The sequence below is a fragment of the Chroicocephalus ridibundus genome, chromosome 3 (assembly GCF_963924245.1).
Source record: "Chroicocephalus ridibundus chromosome 3, bChrRid1.1, whole genome shotgun sequence".
Lineage (NCBI taxonomy): Eukaryota > Metazoa > Chordata > Aves > Charadriiformes > Laridae > Chroicocephalus > Chroicocephalus ridibundus.
Window position 1 is genome coordinate 95,632,371 of NC_086286.1, and position 15,320 is coordinate 95,647,690.

Sequence of the window (15,320 nt, forward strand, 5' to 3'; positions counted from 1 at the left end):
AGATGAGGAGTTGTTCTCGTGTCTTAAAGGCTCAGCGCACACCAAATGGAGAGCTGGTGCCTGGCTCTAACACATACCGCCCCGCTGACCTAGCGTGAACAGACGCAGCGTCACTCAACTCCAATTAGTTGATTTGCTTTCACCAGATTGTAATTTGGCTAAATTTGGGGTTTGGCTTCAATTTGCCTGCTTCAGCGAATGAGAGCACAATTTGGCTCCTTTCTCGGTGAAAAGGAAGCCAACCAAACACGACTTTCACCAGGCCTCAGTTTTTGGCCCCAGATTTCAACACAGACTATTACAGCGATCAAAAGAACCATAGAAATTACTTATCATTTTACTGTTCCTTAACACATTTCACACAGTCCTGCAGCAAGCAGAATCACAGATGAACCTCAGAACATACAGAGAGCACGACTACTACACTGGACATGAAAAGGAAATTTTATTAAACATGTTTACATAACATGAGTTGGAAGTTCATTTAAAAGCACAGGGGAGTGTTAAGACAAGTGGTCAAAATAGAAAGATACTATCGAATTAGGACTAGTTGGTTTTTGGCCACTAAGACAGAACAGGACCTAGTAGTAGTGCACCAATGCTTGAGTTCTTCCTGCTCAGCAGGTCGAGCAGTAACCAATCTGCGCCCCATGGAAAGACGGGCAGAATAATTCCCACGTGTTGAGTTAATAATAAATAGTTCACTTGGTGCAGGCAGTATGTCTATGAATTAAAACCTAGTGTGTGCACAGTTTCTACATGTGTTACAGCCCCACAGTAGGAATCTACACCAAAATAGTTATTAGAAGGAATTTGGTCCGTACTACATCACGTTTTCCATAGGGTAAAAAATAAAGTCCATCTATAGACATTTAGCACCAGACTCACAGACCTAGCCTGGCTAAAACCTGCAAAATGTCTATAAGAAAAATGGATGGCTTAGATTTCTTGGTTACTTCAGTATAGTAATTACGAGCAAACTGTACAAGTACATGCAACATACAAGCTGGCCTATGTGGAACTAACATACATTATTAAATAACCTTTTTCATCTCTTTTTACAAAACGTGCATGCAGCTTTGAACAGTTCCAAGTCATGCTGCTCTATTTGTGTGATCACAAAATTGAATGGCCCGTAAAAGGAGGGGAAACATATCGATGCACCCGCAGGAATCTGCAGTTGTTCGCACATTTACAGAATATCACGAGGGATTTCAAGGCCAAGAAGAACTCAAATGAATAAAAAGCAAATTGAAATTTGACCTTTTTTTTTTTTTTCTCCAAAAAGTAAGATATCTTGCGTTAAAAAATCAAGCCTTGTGCTTGCATCAATCTCAAAGAAATGTAAACTAAAATTTGATAAAAACGTTAGTAAGTGCAGAATATTTCGACTGGAATTTCCAGTGAAACACTGAACAACTCATACCGTGCTCTATCCAGGGCAGACGGGTGCGTCTGAAGTGACACACGTCAGAGAAGCCTGGGTACAGCTGAAAGTGTCATATGCTCAATCCATTCCTGGTCAACATTTCGGGAAGTCAAATATACATTTATACACAGAAACGTAAATATCTCCTCTCCATTTCTAGGAGGAAAACTGCATTACCAGTAACATATTCAATGTCAAAAATTAAGACTAAAGTTGCTTTACACCAGTCCCCAGCAGTAGTTGCAGAATTCTTCAAAAATCTTCCATGCAAGAACATCATAAACATAAAAGTTATTATATATAATGCAAACATATCTGCTTTTTACAAAGAAAAAGTGGCACTGTGATGATTATTTCTTTTTAAGAATATAACTTAGACTGGTCATTTGTTCTGGGATCCCACGTGAGAGACGTGGAAGTACCAGAACTGAGAAAGGATTTGAACTCGCTGGAATCGTAACTGTGGCTGTTGAACGCTTTAACGATGCTCACAGAGATATGCTTCAGCCCTTTTTTGTTTGGTTTAGAAAAAGAAAGGAAGGGTCTCTGTTAGCGTTGTGAGGACTTCTACAAAACTAGCAGAATCACATGGCAAAAAACTAGTGGAAGTGACAAGTACAGAAAAACTGCTGAAACACCAGGAAGGTAACACTGCTTGAGGGCTCTGTCAAAATGTGAAAAATACAACATTGTTAACAGAGTGAGAGCTTCCAGTTTGGCTCATCTTTGACTTAGGTCGAATCTAAAGGTCCCTCTCTCTCTTTTTTTTTTTTTTAAATTTTTTAATCATTATAAGCATCGGTGATAGCCGCTAATAGATTGGCCGTTATGTGATATACCTTTGTTCTGTCAATTTAAGCCATCTCTCGCCAAACAACTCAGACATATTTTTGGATAACTACTACAAGCGAAAACAGAAGTGATTGTCTCTCTCCAACAGTGTTTTTTGATCATGTGAATATCTGGTTCCAATTGTTATCCTGGGTGACGTTTTTATTAGACAGCACCTGCTACTATGATCTAATGCAGGGAGGCCCAGTTGAACTTTCCAGAGATGACTGGGAAGCCCTGCGTGTCAGGGGAGTCAAGGTTGGATCCACTAGTGATGAAGGTGGAAATAATTTATACCAGCCTATTACCACACTGGATAGATCCAGTTCCTCCAGAAGGATCTGGGCAACTCCCATGAAGCATTTGTGGTCCATTCGGCCGTAGTCTCCCCAAACTATTACCTGGAAGAACGTAAAACACAGGTTCAGCATTGTCCCCAGACCCATGCTTAGATATTGAGATGTTGACATTGAGGTGCTGGAGCGTGTGCAGAGAAGGGCAACGAAGCTGGTGAGGGGTCTGGAGAACAAGTCTTATGAGGAGCGGCTGAGGGAGCTGGGGGTGTTCAGCCTGGAGAAAAGGAGGCTGAGGGGAGAGGAAATGGCCTCAAGTTGCGCCAGGGAAGGTTTAGATTGGCTATTAGGAAAAATTCTTCACTGAAAAGGCTATCAAACATTGGCACAGGCTGCCCAGGGAAGTGGCTGAGGCACCATCCCTGGAGGTATTTAAAAGACGGGTAGACATAGTGCTTAGCTTTAGTGATGGTTTTGTCGGAGTTAGGTTGACGGTTGGACTGGATAATCTGAAAAGTCCCTTCCAACCCAGGCAATTTCTATGATTCTATGTTCACTCCTGCTGTATTTCGTTACGTGTAGTGTAAGGAAAATGTTATTCTTAAGGGTGAATGATTGCTCCCTCTTGTGGGAAAACCTAACGGCAGGACAGGAGCGAGAGACAACAAAAGAGAAATATTTAGTTCAGCCAGACATTTCGCAGGTCTGAAACCACAAAGCCACGAGGATGTGGTTGCTGGTATTTATAAAATTAAATGCTTAGTGAGTTGGAATGGATTTATGCATATTGCTTAAACTTAAGTAAACATGCAAGTGCTTCTCTAAATGATAGCCTAAAATGGGATTAAGAAGGAACTGACCTGAAGGACTTTACCCTGTGGACTTTCATCAAAAACCAGTGTCTGTTGGTACAAAGGATCAAGGGTCTTCCTTGCAATTCTTGTCTTCTTCTTCGCTATACAGGCTCCATTTTCCAACAAATACACTTTGACATACGGAGCTGCAAACAGAACACCATGAATTTTATGTTGGGACTTAAAAACTTGCACATTGCACATCTGAGCTGGAGGACAAATGCCTTAAAAGGAAGCTGAGTGGAAAGAAAATGACACATGTTATCTTCACTGTGTAATCTGAATACAATTATATACATCAAATAAATTACACAGCCCATAAGAAATCAATTTGATTTTTATAAACTTTGAACGTAATGATCTAAGATGTTACTAGCAACAATCAGGCTTCATGTCTGTCATTTTAAAAACACTTTCCTTTGACAGGAATTAACTGTCACTGATAGCTACTCTGGAGCCTCTATGTATGTTTAGGGGTTGACATATTTAAAAAAAAAAAGACTTTGATGTTTCATTGAAAGGAATATGTAAAACGAAGTCACTCCGATAACAGAGACATTAATTGCTCTTTCATCTTCAAGGATGATTGTAAAGTACCATTTTGGCAAAATGTTATCTAAAACAACTGTTTCAGTTGTTACAGTAAGTGGTGGTTGTGGTAGCGATTATGGATCTCCTCTAATAAAGATTTCTTTAAATAACTAGAACTTCAAAAAAATTCCTTATAAAATGATACAGTACTAAATCTCATTCATTATACAAATTAAGGACACTGGTGCTAGCATAACCTGCTGTCTTCTTGAAGCATTGTTGCATATGGAAGATCCTGGCATGCGGGGCGTCGTGGTGCTAAGCTGTTTGTTCAAAGCACTTTCATCTGTTCTCCATCTCTTGTTTTCACGTGGAACAAATGCAAAGGACTTCATCTACATTGACAAAGCCCCTCTGAGATGTAAGACTTGCCTAAGATACACAGAAATTATTCTGCAAATGTTCCTCCCAGAACGGGATGCTGAGTTGCTGAAAATCATTCCTTGAAAGGTGGCACGCGACTGGCAGGTGCAAGGTGGTAAGAAGTGGACACTGGTAGCGAGGATATATCCACGCACGCATTCCTTGTTGGAAAGCAAACCAAACAAATGCAAATGAAGTGACAGCTAATGACGAACTCAAAAAGTCTCTGATCCCCACCAGCATATTTCATATTCTTGTTTTCTGTTCTTACATTGTCTATTTTTTTTCTTACCTGGGGTAGATTTGGAGCCAGGTTTTTGTGTGAGGCCCCGGGCTCTAATGACTTCTACTTCTAACTGGCCCTTTTTATCCACCATTCCAATCTGGATGTCACCTGAGAGGGAGAAGAAAGAAGCCCACACTTCAGAGAAGCAGTATGGCCCGGGAGAGAGGGTACAAGAGTGAGAAACAGAAAGATTAGTTTGCTACTAGTCTGCTGCATTCGTGTGCTTGTCACCTCTCTTCCTGATCCCTTTAGTTTCTCCATCCTTGAACCAGGGCTAAAAGACATATACTTAGGGAGCGTGGTGCCCTCTCTTGGTGTACGGTTTATGTCAGAGCTCAGTGTTTCAGGTCCACGGAAGCAGACAAATTTACAGCAACACTATGGTATAACCACCACACCTTTAATTTTGCACTACTGAATTATTTAAAGACCTCCTACCGCGGACTGTTGCCCCAGTGTGCCCATCACTGACACGGTCCCACACTCTGTGAGCCTAAAACACCAACTCACACTCAGAAATCCCCTCGGCTGGAAGTTTCTGCCTCCAAGCCGAGACACAAGAGCTGGCAGTGCAAAGGCTCCTTGTCTGACGTAGCAGGAAGGAGAACTGCTGGTAGAAGCTAACGTTGAAACCTTCTTCTGTAACTACAATTTCCTGAGTGGATCCCCAGCATAAGGCAGAGGCACCAGCCAGACGAGGCCACAGCCATAGCACAGCTTCAGAGAACGATGCCCTGCCCTCCAGGAGCTCAAAAGAGGTATTTTTTTTTTCTGCAAAAGTCTCCAACGAGTACAGGGGTGGCAATTTTCTCATTGTTATCAATATTCCACACCCATTTTTGGTGTGAAGAAAATGATCCAAGATGTTAAAATAAGAAGCTGCTTTTGCTACTTAAAGAGTCAAACTCGTTTCCCTGCCTGAGTTCTGACAAATGACATTTCCTGCGGGAAAAGGAAACGGCTTAGTCCGAGACCAAGCACCATTCTGATCCAGATCAATGAAATGCAAAGGAAGCTGCTGCTCCAAGTTTTAGATCTTTATGGTTTCATATATCATGGAATCAGCTGGGTAGAAATCTAACAGGCCACTTCTTAGAATAAAAAATGCATAATACGACATGGGCAGCTACGTGATACCTGCACAAATCAATGAACCATACATATATCCATGAAACACCTGAGTATTTATATATTTGACATGTAAACTCTGATTGTCTAAAAAAAACACTCTCACAAACAGATAGTCCTAAACTATAGAATTTGGGGTCTGGATTTAGAAAGGCAGCATTTTGAAATTAACTGGGCATGAGATTTTTCACATGCTTGTCTAACAGTATATTAAAGCAGTGTTTATACCTCGGTACTTGAGGTATGACAGAGCAGCAGGGAAGATTTTTTTTTATCAATCAAACTTTGCTTGAATAAACAGACCTCACAGGAAAATTCCAACAAGCCTTTTTAAGAGCACGTCTCCGTATCGCATATCCAAAATAAAACATGCGACAGGGAACCAGAAGGGGGAGCGGTAATACAAAGATTTTCAAATCGTCACTAGTGAAAGGATACCACATGGAAGGTCTTCTGAAAATTGAAAATCTTGAGCCTTTAGTAAATAAAGCAGTAAATAACGCCTTTAGCAATAAAGCCAAAACTTGAGCCTTTAGTAAATAAAGCAGTTCTAAGGAGTGAATATAAACGTATTACTCAAGTAATCTGCAGAAAAATATTTAGTCAGAAAACAAGACTAAAATAAAGAGACGGAAGAAATGTAGACCCTTGTATTCATACCGATAGAGCCACTTAGATTTTTATTGGGCAAATCATCTCACAGAATACCTTCTCTTTCAAAATAATAATAAAAAGTATGAATTTAACAAGTTCGGTGCTTATCAAAGCATTAGCAGCAGTCGTTTGGACTTAAAGAGCAACCCTTGCCCTAGGGGGTACTCACAGGATTCTCAAGAAAGTTTCTGTCTGCTCCTGCTCATGATTGGGAACACTCTCTTCTGCGATTTTTCTTTCTGTTTCTCTCCTTTTTCAGAAGCAGCTCATTAGCCCTTCCCAGAGCTGATTCTCCCAAGACCCCTGTACTGAAGCATTGGCCATTTATAATTTCCAGCAGGAAAAGTATGGTTAAAGAGTAGCGGATCAAGGACTCCTCACTTAGCATCCTAAAGGGTGTCTAAGAATTGCTCACACATAACCAAAAAAAACCCCTTCAAACCTTTCCCAAGATACTTGCGCGGTCCTGCACCGTTGCATACCTCATACACTGATACCCTACTCATAACCCAGGCACGGCTAATGCTACTACAGGGAAAACCAGACTGGTTGGGAACAGAGAGAAGATCACAGATAGCCCCAGGCAGCTGCTGTAGAAAAGGATTTTATCTCTTCCGTGACAAACACTGGCTTTATCAGCAACTGATTATTGAGTATTGCAAACGTGGGCAGAAGTTTCACATTCTGGAGTGAGATGAACTAAACTTGAACAAGAGCACAGTTTGGCCAGAAACTGTCCGTCACCTCCAATATAATTTGTGGCAAGGAAATGTAAACTCTGAACAGCTGAGATTTTGCAGTGAACTACAATTAAAGAGCCACCGTAATTTTGAGTAATATCTTCAAATTGCAAATGAGGTTAGCAGACACCTCACATACAGAGCAAATACCATTACTCACCCCATTTTGGATGCTAGCACGCTAGGAATACCAGCAACTGCATATAGGACCTTCATGTTTACAGTGAAGGAAGCCACTTTGTAAAAGTCTTCTTGGTGCTGTAGTCTGGCCGTGTGTGCGTTAGTTAGTTGACTTATTATTCATTTAACAGAGAAGAACATACTATTCTTACCCATGGCAGGCGTTGCTAGCGTTTGTCGGCCTACTAACTGTGCGGGTCCAAGTCCATCGAGGAAATCACTAAATTGACTGTCAGCGCCCAGCCGTACTCCAGGAAATATTAAGCTGAAGGAAAATAAAAGCCGGTTAAGCGTAAGAACACGATTAATTTCTATTGTCCTACAGTATTTAACCCCAAAAGTACTACTGATCCAAGGCAAGCAGCTCAGGACGTGCAACCACAAATTGTTGTGCAGCATCAGGAATGAGCTGTCTCCCACAGACCCCAAAGAAGCGTAGTGAAATTCTGCACGTGGACCCAAAGTAGTCCATAGAACAAACCAGTTCTTGCTAACAAGTTATCCAGGAGCAGTGAAGAGCTGGCGGTGAATAAACTATGAGTGACCTTGTATGAGAAAATATAAAAAGCCTCATGAAATTTAATAGTCTACCATTCTTCATTCTTGAATGCTTGATTTACCTTGTAATCCTGTTTTATATCTGTACATACATCCAAACCCCATCCGCATTGGTTAGAGCAAACAGGGAAACCAGATGTATACACTCAATTAATCTGATTGCTGCAGCTGTTTAACGAAGCAGTAAACTGGCGGGTAGTACTAGTGCTGATTAGAGCTAAACCTAATGCCACTTCCTAGACAAAATATTCTGGTAGCCACATCTGGATGTACAGTTGGTACCCACCCCTCTTTCAGGACACAAACAGAACTGTAATACATTGGCACAGAGTATATGGAAACATTCAAGGTCAGGTTGGACGGGGCTCTGAGCGACCTGAGCTAGTTGAAGATGTCCCTGCCCATGGCAGGGGGTTGGACTAGGTGACCTTTAAAGGTCCCTTCCAACCCAAACTATTCTATGATTCTATGTTATGTGCTTTTCCAAGCTGCTTTTTTGTATTCCAGAATCTCCACTTTCTTTTTAATAGATATACAGTCTCCAAACAATAACAAAAGAGACAAAAAGAGAGAGAAAGAATGACCCATGGTGGGGAGACTCAGCTTTGACTTCCTCATCACAATTATGAGGAGCAGAAGAACAGACTTTGAACCAAGTCTAGATAGCATCTTACCCAGCAGGACATCCACCACTTTTTATCTGCTTCTCCCTCAAAGGAAATTCCCTATTAGACTGGAGAAAATAATAACAAAACTTCCTAAGAAAAATATCTACTGTAAAAAGCTTTGATTTCCACAGATCAGGCTTATGTGCTCCAGTCGTTCAGTTCACACTGAAAACTCTTTGCAAACCCCAGTTAGCTGGACAGTGAAAGTCTGTTCCTCTCTTCAAGACTAACTGCTCTTACTAAGCCTGCATAAACCTATAGGCTGCCCGTAACTGAAGCTGGCCAGAAAATATCAGCACAGTGCTTTACATCAGAAAACTCCGATTTGCCAAAAGGTAAGCTTTTCACAGAAGTTTAGTTTTAAGAACTCTTTTTTTTAAGAAGGTTTCTTTAGATGGAAGAGGAAAAGAACCTCAAGGTCTCCAGTTCAACCAACAGCCCACCAGTAACAGCACTCACCTAACCTCAAGATGCAGCTTCAATCCCACCCTTCCTGACAAGACACACAATCTGCTTTTCTCCCCAGTTCTACCTGTTTTCTACCTGTTCACTCTTGCCCCTGCTATGAAAAGTTTCTTGCTCGTTTCTTTGGCCTTTTTCCCCAAAACATGTTACATTTTGCTACGGAATGACTAACAACATTGAAAATGTCCACGTGAGAGCTTTCTCACTTTTCAGACACCTCTAGCTATACACATAATAATGGAGGTTGTGAAGTACGCATTCACCTTACTGTGCCTTAATTCTAATTCATTAAACTCCAGTTACAGGTCAAGCTGAAAAACATAGCGTGATACCTGGGGTACCTCCTGTAGGAATCTGCCTTCTCAGCTGAGCTACACATCTGATTGGTCTTATGAAATGCAGGATGAGGCATGATACTGTCAATAAACTATATGACACTGGAAGTAAGTCAGTATTATAATGTGCATACACACAAGAAAGGAAAAGTAGCCTGTGCAAACTTAATATGTATTTCCTAATTGTCATCGTTACCCGCCTACAGTAATGTCAAGACCAAACTGCAGACAAAATACTACTCCAGCAACCAAAGTCAGGCTCTCACTGATTTTGATGGGAATCTCACAGAAGTGATGATCTCAAAGACGTTTTCCAACCTAAATGATTCTATGATTCTACAAGAGACAGGAAGAATCTAGCAAACAGCTTCGCTATTCTGAATACAAGGTGCTATCAAAAAATGTTTCATGCTCGCACTAGCAGTGACATCTGAAATTAAAGGTGACATTTCAAATGTTCAAAAAAGGCCCAGAAGGAGGAGGGAGAGAGGGAGAGGATTTTAGGATCAGCTGTGCATGTACCTCTGATTATCTGATGCAATTGTGTGGCTTTCCCTCCACTTTGCAGTTGTGTCCAACTGATGTTCTACAAATAACCCAGTGATGCACGTGGGGGAAGTGATTAAACAGTAGAAAACTGTTTTATTGGTCATCTTCTCTGGGCAACCTGTTCCAGTGTCTCACCACCCTCGTTGTAAAAAAATGAGGGTGGCAAGATCATCTGATGATGGAGAAAGGGCACCTTTTCACAGCTCCTCGCCACCACCATGGCTGCCCCTGCCTCTTCGTGCCTTGTACAATGTGCAGTAACAATTCATAGAATCATAGAATGTGTTGGGTTGGAAGGGACCTTCAAAGGGCATCTTAGTCCAACCCCCCTGCAGTAAGCAGGGACATCTTTAACTAGATCAGAATTGTGGTAACAAGGTAAGCATATAAAAAGATGAAGACAAAGAAGTCCCAATCTCTCTTTTTTTTTCCAGGTCTACAGGGCAGATTTGTCTACACCCATTTTCCCCTTTTGTGGGGAGGCACCTTCTAAGAACTCCCTAGTGACCACTGTGCCTTGGCACAGGCGGTAGAGTCCCACCGAGAGCTGGGAGGAGGCTGGAGTGTTCATGCACGCTTTTGTATCAGATGTGCCTTTGTTCTCCTTTCCTACACACTGAGTCACTCGGCAGTGAATGAAAGCAGCTGCCCCGTTCCCCACACTTGTCTGCCTGATTTCAGCTGGTGGGGCAGCTGGTTTACGAATTACGGTTTACGATTCTCAATAAGAGACTTGGGCCGGCTCCAAACTAAACTCTCTTTGTGTACAGTATTACTGAACAGAGTTCCATATCACAGGGATTTACATACAACATCTGAAGTTTAACTCTGAGTTAATCCAAACATAACTCACAGAAAAAGTACGCCTATGTTTTGTTTTGAATAATGCGCTCTGAATTTAGTTGTCTTTTGATGAACAAAATGCCTCACTGGATGACATGGAAAATGTGAATCCCTAAGAAGTCTACTCTCAGTTTTCAATAAATTTGTGTTAAGTGCCTAAAATCATTCAGTTTTGCAAACGTTTCAAGAAGAATCTGTACACAGAGCTATCCCGTTCAGCCGGAGCTGGGACCTCTGTTCACATCCCAAGTTTTCTTACAAAGATGAGAAACTTCTCCTACATTACTGATATTTTTAATGCCACTTACTTGCCCTCGGAGCTATAACTATTTATGCTGCCATCAGTGGATTCACGACTTGGCTGTCGAACCATACGACTTCTCATCTCTGCTGCCATCCCTGTCTCTGTGCTTCTCTGTATCGTGCTCTTTAGCTTCTTGTTGCCAGCCTCTGAAAGCAGAGAAAAAGAAGCAATAGTTAGAATGACAGCTTAGAGCAAAGCCTTTCCTTGAGTTTTCCTCCCGGGAACAGTCATCGGACTTGAGCATTCCTATTTAATAATACAAAAAATTCTGATTGAAGAAGTAGCCTCTCTTTTTCATTTGCAAACTGGTGGTGGCTTCTCTTTAAAAGGGCTGAAACCTGAAGATCCTTGTTAGGGCAAACTGTTAGAAATTAGGTGTCTTATTAATAACCTTTATACAGTTGGAATGTAGACAGGATGACTGTGACAGTGTCTGCTGACCACACGCACGGTAAGGTGTCTCGAGCCACCCTGTCAGTTAGGTTGGGTGGCTACAAAAGAAGTTACAACTGGCACAGAAAAAAAAGAAAAAGAGGGGGGAAAACGCTTCATGAATTCAACAGAAAAATGTTAAGTACTAAAATACATAGTATCAAAAATATAATAAAGTGTTTTGACCCAGCAAACACCACAGTTTTCTTAGTTTCACCACAGAAATTCTTCAAAGTAAACAATGAACTTTACACAACTTCTGATCTCAGCATTTCCCAAGTAAAATAAACTCTTTGGAGAATCCGCGTGGAAGAAGACGGACTCCACAGAGTCTAGGCTTGCAACTGAACGCTACAGAGCAATGCAAACCCTGTGAAATTGTTTGAAGACTTGATCCGTTTGGAAAAGCGTCCATCACACATTCTTTAAAATGCAATTTGAGTTCCACCTGGAAGGCTTCGTGTTACCCTTGAGCAAGGAGAGCCGCCAGGCCTTTACAGGGGTGGTTCTGAGGGCTGATCTACAATGAATTCTGCTGTCACGTGGCAGAAATTATGCTTCTAAATGACGATACTCGTTCTCAAAGACCTTTAATTGAAATAAGTCCACCAAAGTCTCTATGCGATGTAATAGTGTGTGTTGACTTCAAACTCGGTGTCCTGTTCGTTTTCATTTCGTTCAGCCTGTCATTCGATGGGTAACATTAGTTTCTCTCAGGAAGTAGTAGATCTGAAGAAGTTTCACAGAAGTGCATGCGAAAAACCATTCTCCTGCGTTTGCCCCTTCCTTTCAGTGCCCCTTCATTCACTGTCTGCGACGTCTCTGCTTCCTTTTCGCAGTCTGCTCAGGGAAGCATCTGAAAAAGTAAATATTTCTTCCACCTCCCCCTGCTGTAGAGACTGAATTGCTCCAAAAAAATCTGCACTTTTCCTGTTTCACGTGGACATCACTGATGTTTGAAGCAGGCAGATCTTGATCTCTCTTCACATGCAAGTTATGGCCTTGGTAGCCCCTGCATGTCCTGCCCCTTGCTTTGGGTGATTAAACGTGCTGTGGAGAAGAGCTGGTCCTTGCTCTTTGTGCCTGCAGAGCTGGTGGAGGGCAGGGAGAAGTCACACAGGAGAGAGAAGCTCCCCCTCCCCCTGAGTTATCACAGTAACCTCTCTCGAGTTAGCAGAGAGACAGCAAACATGGCCAAAGAGAAGAAGAAATAATTCGTATATTGGGCTAAGAAGAGACAACGCCACAGCAAAAGGGGCTGTAGTTTTGCTCTTAAGCCTTCTGGACCAGCGGTTGTTTATCTGTGGCCACCCAGGAGCAGAGAAACAAATGCCTCCGAGTGGAAGAAATCAGCTACTTCCACACATCCTCTAACTCCCTCCTGAGGCCAACAGCTCCGAGGTTTTGCTGTGGGCCAGTGCAGCTCATCCAAATTCCTGGTCCTTGGTCAGCTGAAACCGCCTCATTCAGTGCTACTAAACGTGAGGTAGAGCAGGCGAGACAAGGTACACCAGGCAGAGCAGGCTCCACAGTGCAGGTGGCTGTGGAAGGTATTTGCTGGAACTTCAGTGACTCCGTATGTACAAAACAAATGCTACATTTTGGACCTGAGCTTTAAAAATAGATGGTGTGTCCAGCATATCAACGCTGAAAGGTAAGCTGAGCATCCAAAATGAATCAAAAGGCAGCCTAGGAAGTATAACTCACATGCAGAGCTCTATGCAAAGCAGGATTCTCTCATTTTTAGTAGCTACATTTGCCACCCATGTTGTTTTGTGCCTCTCTTTCTTGCTGGGACCTGTCTGAAAGTGCCTCTGTTTCCATCTGCTCCCAAAAAGCGGGTGAGATGATGTGATTTACCCCCTGACTTCTTTTCTGGAGCCATCTGGATCAGGCAGCATGACTGGAAGGACATAATATGGTAGAGTCTGAAATGTGGGCAGCTGAGTAGGGTTTCCCGTGAGTATTCACAGCTCAGGAAATGCGAATGATGAGATGTTAAATGTAGCTACAAGATCATCATGACCTGGGCACAAATTGGGAAAGAGATGGTGCTCTGGACCACTTGGACAACACGGTGGGTGTGGTGGATGCTGAAACTCAGAGAGTAGAGCCAGGCTGTTGGGAAAGCATAAGGAAGATCATATTCATAAAAATAATCCCTGTAAAAAATATCCGTTGACTAAATTACAGAAATGAGTATTTTAGCTTTGAGACACAGTAGAGATTGAAAATAGCATGTGGGTTTTTTTGAAAGAGTAATTTTATATTATCACGGATAACATCCATGTCACTGCTTGAACACACTTCTTTGCTCCACAGACTTTAAATGCACAGACCATGAAGTCGGAATCCTTGTGCACAGCCATAAGCAAGTCCACAGCCTTGTCTCGCTGTGCTGCAAATACCAGATTGGCTTTTTCAGAATACTTTCCAAGTCACTGCTCTCTCTCTTACTGTGCTGGATTCCACTTCTATTTTTTCCCGTCAACATTTTTTTTCAGGTTGAAGAGTAAAAAAAATTCTTCTGCCTCCTCTTGTAACTGCTACTAATATCCATACTGTTTCCTGGGAAAACTAGAGTCCTTCTGCATATTTCATGTTATAACCTCAGTCTTAATATTCTGCGGTACACGTAGAAATGTAACATAAAAGTAACCCAAAACAGAATGGTAAAATACATCAAGAGTTCTATGGCATAAAGGGAATTGCTTTTGCCCATATGAGTAAGAACTGAAACACACGTTGCACAGGTTTTGGAAGTTTTAACCTTGGTCAGTTATGCGTATCATATTTTTTTTGTCCACTTATAGCACAAAAAGTAACGAGAACAGTTTGTCTTGTTGATGTACTCCTGCAAACTTCTCAGCAGAACCTGTTCTGCACGGGAGGGAGGTGGTGAGCATACAGCTGAGGTGGGAACTGCTGTTATTTCTAGAGGCGCCCAGGAAACGTGAAGTCATTCTGGGATACAACTTCCAGTCCTGCCTTGACTGCACAATGAAATACAGGATCTGAACGATTACCAGTGTTTCTCCTGCTCTTGATAATGCTTGGATTTTTTTAAAACTTTCATTTTCATCTTGTATTACTGTTAATCTAGCAGTTCTGCATATATCTTTGGAACGCTGTCTTTATATGAACAGTACGAGTTAATAAAATATTTAAGTTCAATATCTATGCTATGACATATCGAGAAGATTTTTCTACTCTTGTCTGGATATCTATTGGAGAATGCTTGGTCCTGATTTTTATTAGTTTAACCCGCACAACTAAATTTTATAATATGTTACAGTTATTTGCCTGCACTGTGTAAATGACACTATATTCATCGTGCAGACCAAAGATAAACTGTCTCTACACTGAATACCATTTAGGGGCAAAATTTACTCCAAAATGGTCTGTATGCTTCTGTCTGCTGTGTCAATGGTGCAAGGCTTTCTGCGTGCAGAAATGCAGACTGATGTGCATAAATTGCTTCTGAACGCATAGTTTAACAGGTACAAGCTAGAGAAAAAAACCTATTACAGAGCAACTGCGATGCACATTTTTGCAGATTTAATAACTGATGCAAAAGGATGGTAAAGCAGCCATCTGTAGCTACAAAAGGTACGCAGCTTGTAAGCATTCTGCAATTCATCAACAGCCTTGTTGTAGCACCCCTGCTGCAACACACCCCTGAGCGCGTGCGATGTGCTATTTCAGTCTACCTCTTATAAATACAGCCCATAGTGGTTCCTTTTTGGTCTGACAAGAAACTGGTCCCCGTTTTTGGTTTTCTCAGGCAAAAGTAAATTAACGGAGATCCTGATCTAAG

At 41.7% G+C, this 15,320-nt stretch overlaps 1 protein-coding gene across 50 annotated transcripts in view; it reads right to left on the reverse strand.

Moving 5' to 3' along the window:
• Window positions 1–425: 425 nt before the first annotated feature.
• RIMS1 (regulating synaptic membrane exocytosis 1) overlaps window positions 426–15,320 on the reverse strand; it is a 342,029-nt gene continuing 327,134 nt past the window's right edge. For all 50 annotated transcript variants that reach the window (XM_063330221.1, XM_063330179.1, XM_063330171.1 and 47 more), the window contains 5 exons: window positions 11,076–11,217; window positions 7,502–7,614; window positions 4,654–4,755; window positions 3,414–3,553; window positions 426–2,661 (listed from right to left, as the gene is read on the reverse strand). In XM_063330221.1, the coding sequence (XP_063186291.1) occupies window positions 2,443–2,661; window positions 3,414–3,553; window positions 4,654–4,755; window positions 7,502–7,614; window positions 11,076–11,217 (716 nt within the window). In that variant the 3' untranslated portion in view covers window positions 426–2,442. The remainder of the gene's footprint in view (window positions 2,662–3,413; window positions 3,554–4,653; window positions 4,756–7,501; window positions 7,615–11,075; window positions 11,218–15,320) is intronic.